At 41.2% G+C, this 4,944-nt stretch overlaps 1 protein-coding gene across 1 annotated transcript in view; it reads left to right on the top strand.

The window, feature by feature from the left end:
• The window catches only part of LOC107096832 (receptor-type tyrosine-protein phosphatase-like N), a 28,930-nt gene that overhangs the window by 6,612 nt on the left and 17,374 nt on the right, over positions 1 to 4,944 (top strand). Inside the window, exons 2-6 of the mRNA XM_015393701.1 lie at positions 770 to 820; positions 2,823 to 2,933; positions 3,012 to 3,111; positions 3,181 to 3,343; positions 3,430 to 3,763. Of these exons, the coding sequence (XP_015249187.1) occupies positions 770 to 820; positions 2,823 to 2,933; positions 3,012 to 3,111; positions 3,181 to 3,343; positions 3,430 to 3,763 (759 nt within the window). The remainder of the gene's footprint in view (positions 1 to 769; positions 821 to 2,822; positions 2,934 to 3,011; positions 3,112 to 3,180; positions 3,344 to 3,429; positions 3,764 to 4,944) is intronic.

The following is a 4,944-nucleotide window of genomic DNA, read 5'->3' as shown; positions in this document are numbered from 1 at the left end:
TTCAGTACAAAGACAATGCAGAGTGCTTTACATGATTAAAATACAGTAAGATAAAACAGAATGAAAGCAAATAGGAAAAAAAAAAAAAAAAAAAAAAAAAAAAAAAAAAAAATAAATAAAATAAGATAAAAAATGCAGAAACAAAAAAGTTTATTAAAAACAGTTGGATTAAAGAAATATGTTTTAGTTTAAGTGTTTAACTAGAACAGTCGAAGGCAATCCTAAACAAATGTGTTTTTAGTCTTGATTTAAAGGAACTCAGGCTTTCCGCACTTTTACAGTTTTCTGGAAGTTTGTTCCAGATAATTGGAGCATAGGAACTAAATGCTGCTTCTCCATGTTTAGTTCTGGTTCTAGGTCTGCAGAGCAGGCTGGAGCCAAGGCTTTTTGTTTTTGGTCGACTCTATAAAGCCTTAAACTCAAAGATATTTCTGACATTTTGAATTGAGAAAGCTTCCTGGATGGGAAGAGAAACATCTTATAACTTGGAAACAAAAATCCAGTGGATTGTTTTTTAAACTTTTTTTGAATCAAAGTAAAGGTTGTTTCCTCCTCTGCAAAGACCTGCTGAACGATCTGTGATCCATTTAGACCGACTCTAATAACGACTAAAATCCGCTTGCAGAAGTTGACCAAAATGTCGTGTTTTTAAATGGTCCTGAAAACATTCAAACTAAGAATTCATTGTTTTAGGGTTTTTTTTATTTATCACCTTTAAAGAGTTCTCTGGTTTGATTTAAGATCTGAAAATCTTTTTTTCTTTCTGCAGGTTGTTTGTTTGAGAAGAAGTTGTGTCCCAGAGATCAGCTCTGCGCCGATGGTGAGTTTTCCACCTTTATGTAAATCCGATTTAATATACAAACGAAAAGACTATGAAGATATTCCACAGCAAAACAGATTCAGTTCCAGGATATAAACAGATTAGATGAAACTCAGTTTTACAGCCTGCTCTGAAATAACCACAGATATTGATTATTTCTCTGTAAATATAATCGGACACATAAGTCAAAATAGTAAAGACATTAAAAACATCGGAACATGAAAATGGCTGCAAAGAATATCAGATCCACACTCTGATGTTACTGTTTAATGGTCAGTTACTAACAAATATTCTGCTTTTAACCTGAACGTAAGCATGATAAATTGCTTTTAATTAAAAGATGAGATCTTAAAACAGCTTAATTAATAATGTCCGCTGTCGTTTCCCGCATACACTGCAAAAAGGATATGAAATTAAGTAAAACTTTCTTAAATTAAGTGTATCAACCCTTAGTTGGAGCAAGTAAATAAGATAGTTTGCCAATGGAATGAGTATTTTTACACTTAAATTAAGATAATTAGATATTATGCACTTCAAATAAGACAATACGATTGTTTTTTCTTCTTTCAAATGTATATTGTCTTGTTCCATTGGCAAAGTGTCTCACTTAACTCCTCAATTCAAGAAAAAATTACTTATTTAGACTTACATTTTTGCAGTGTAAGAAGTGAAATTAGGACATTGCTTGTTTTATGTTCAGATTAATACTTAAAATGAGGTTTTTAAGCTGAACTTAAGCAGGTTTTATTGTATTTTAACACCTACTCTGGAAAAACGATCTAGAAATCAGTACAAATCTCTTAAATTAAGCATATTTACCCCTTAATTTAAGTAGGTAAATGAGATAGTTTGCCAATAGAGTATTGGAGTAATGGAGTATTTTTCTTTTAAAATAAGATAATTAGATAAACTGCATAAGACAATGCAATTTCTTTTTTTTTTATATATAAACTTGTATTGTTCCATTGGCAAAATGTCTCTTTTTCCTCCTCAATTCAAGAAAAAATACATTTATTTTAAGAAAATATTTCTTGTCTAGTTTTAGATTTTGTTCCAGCGCCGTATGTTTCCCAGTATCACCCGTCAGTTTGTGCTGAATCAGACGCTGCAGTGCTGCATGTGTGCCAGTTTGCCTCCGTGGCACAAAGATGGAAGCAGGGAGGAGGCGACGAAGCGACAGAGGGAGAGCAGCGTAAACAAGGCCTCCGTTTAGACCAATCGTGGCTGGGCCTGGCCGTCTCCGTGACAACGGTGACATCAGTAGCCTGAGGACGGTGTGTCTCCCCGACGTGTTTGATGGGGATGACTCACCGCGGCCTGCGTGAACGAGCTGCTGTTCTGACGCCGCTCCGCTTCTGGGCTGTAAACTCTGAGGATGAGGAGGATCTCACCTTCAGCAGCAGCTTTTCCTTCTCTACCATCTCTGCTCTTCTGTTCCACAAACTTCCTCCTGCCTGCATTGAAGAAGCGCCTAGTTGTCCTTCCAGATGTCTGAAGCTTATGATGCAGTAATGATCTCAGTAATCGCTGCGGCACCATGCCAACCGAGCAGTAAAGTGTAAAACCTGCTGAGAGGATAAACTGCAGTCAGTGTCTGAGTATAAAACATAACCATAGCTACAGTATCAGTGTCCTTCATCGAACAGGCAGCTGATGGAGAAAACAATCCACAGCCTCGTTTAATCAGTCCAAAATTCTTTCAAGCTTTTCTTAACGTTTCTTTGGATCCTGAAGGTACATTTTACCGAGAGGTTAGAGAGGATTAAAGAGGAAGATGATTAGTTTGTGTCCATCAAACTAAAAATCAGTCCAATTTGGCTTTAAAATACCGCAGTACATCAAAAACAGTGAAGCACGGCGGTGGCTGCATCATCCTCGGGGATGGGACTTTCAAGTACTGAGCTGTGCTGCTAATATAACAGGGCAGTGAAGAGGTTCTAGTTCTCCTGATTGGATGGGCCTCATGTTTCCAGAGATGCTCAGATGGTTTCCTTCTGTTTAGATGGTTTGTTCGGACAGTGCCGGGCTCCGCACCAGGAGCCCGTCCAGTACCGGGTCTCCGTGCCGGTTCTGCACAAGCTGCAGGAAGTCCTCAAAGACCTGATGGTGCAGGGTGAGTATCCGCACACGGCAACAGATCATTTTCCTGCTTCGGATGCGGCGTTTAACATGGGATGTGGCGAAACCTCAGGTCTGACGTGGAAGGACGATCTGACGCAGGCCGTCATCGGCCGCGAGCTGAGCCACGTTCCGACCGCGGCTCCCAAACCGGAACAGGGATCCTCTAAACAGTAAGAAAGTTCCCGTCTCCCGGCTGTTGGTAGAAAACATCCCAGGTGGGTCAGCTGTTTGTTTCTCAGGTCCTTCAGGCTGATGGGTCCTGCTGCTCAGAGGGTCCAGGATCCTGAAGGTCCAGCTGACCCTGAGGTGATGCAGCAGTACCTGGACTACATGGTCCTGGATCCGTCCCGGTCCTCCGTCCACATGCAGACTCCCCTGCTGGAGCCATACAGCTACCATAAGGTAGGAGCCGGCTAGCCTAGCGTGAACCCATGGTGGGGGGCCCCCTGCTGGCCACAGGAGGGACTGACATTCTGTGTCTGTGTCAGTTCGGCTACCAGGACCAGGAGGAGCGCTCCCTCAACTCCCTGGATGATAACCCGACCTTCCACAAGGAGCGGTCTTTGGAGCGGGACCGCCAGCTGCTCCAGGACCTGATGTCCCTCTACCTCACCTCCTCCCCTTCATCCTCCTCTTCCTCACAGTCTCTGCCCCGCCACAGGGCCGCCGTATCCGCCAGCCTCCCCTCCTCGTCTTTGTTCCCCGATCTGGACTTCCCTCTGGACTACAGCGAGGACTACATCTCCCAGGTGTCCCAGCTGAGGAAGCAGCCGGAGGCGGAGAAGAAGCAGCAGGAATATGACGCCCTGTCAGGACTGGATGGTCAGATGTCTCCTCTTTTGGCCCTCATTGCCCACCGTAGTTTCATTTCTCTCAATTAGTTTGTCATTTCTTGATTTTCCGTCCTAATCCTTTTACGTTTTTTTACAGTTTTTTTTCATTTGTGTTGATGTGTTTCCCCTTTGAACTCTGCTGTAATCACCTGCAGTTCTTACTTTCCTGCAGCATCGGCATAACGACACAACAACAGGCCCTTAATCAGCACTATCTGGGTGGCCCCATATGAAGTACAACAAGTGATAAATGTTCAGGATACGGCGACTGTTCCATAAATCAGCCTAGAAGATCAAATTATTAAATTCTCAGTAGTTTATGATCACACACTAAAAAATAGTGACTGCGCACCGTGAATGGAACCATTGGTGACACGCACCACCACATCCATGAAAACACGTAGGTGACGGCAGAACAGACGTAGCATGTATTTTAAACGTTATCACTTTACACACTACTGACAAAGTGCGACGCAGATGCCGGACAGACCAATCCAGGAACCCGGTCACAATCTTTAGTCACTGAACTGATAGAAGCAGCAATGTCATCCTCTCTCTCTTCCTTTTTCTTTTCTGGAATCGGCATAAGTACCTCCTTTTGGTATCCATCGTCGCTAACACATTGTACGTAACGGCTATGGTTTAATCTACGCTCTGGTTTTAGTCTACGTGATGTGACGTCTTGCACGCTGCACGCACATCACGTACGTACGTAATATGTTCACTCTGTTCATCATTACCCATAATTCCAAGTCGTAGTGTAAATAAATAAAATACTCAAATACATTGTTCTTTTATATGGAAGAGGATTAGGGCCACTGGAAAAAAAAAAAGTTTACTGATTTTAAAATTGCATTTCAGTTTAGTATGAAATTCTGACTTTAATCTCAGAATTCGGACTTTTTTTTATTGTAAGAATTCTGAGAAAAAAGTCAGAATTTTGAGAAAAAAAGTCAAAATTTTGAGATTAAAGTCAGAATTCTGAGATTAAAGTCAAAATTCTGAGAAAAAAAGTCAAAATTCTGAGATTAAAGTCAGAATTCTGAGATTAAAGTCAGAATTCTGAGAAAAAAAATCAAAATTCTGAGATTAAAGTCAGAATTCTGAGATTAAAGTCAGAATTCTGAGAAAAAAGTAAAAATTCTGAGAAAAAAGTCAGAATTCTGAGAA

This window comes from Cyprinodon variegatus, unplaced genomic scaffold, assembly GCF_000732505.1.
Source record: "Cyprinodon variegatus isolate N-32 unplaced genomic scaffold, C_variegatus-1.0 Scaffold653, whole genome shotgun sequence".
Classification (NCBI taxonomy): Eukaryota; Metazoa; Chordata; class Actinopteri; order Cyprinodontiformes; family Cyprinodontidae; genus Cyprinodon; species Cyprinodon variegatus.
Note: the sequence above shows the minus strand (reverse complement) of the source record. Positions and strands in the feature narration are given on the sequence as shown.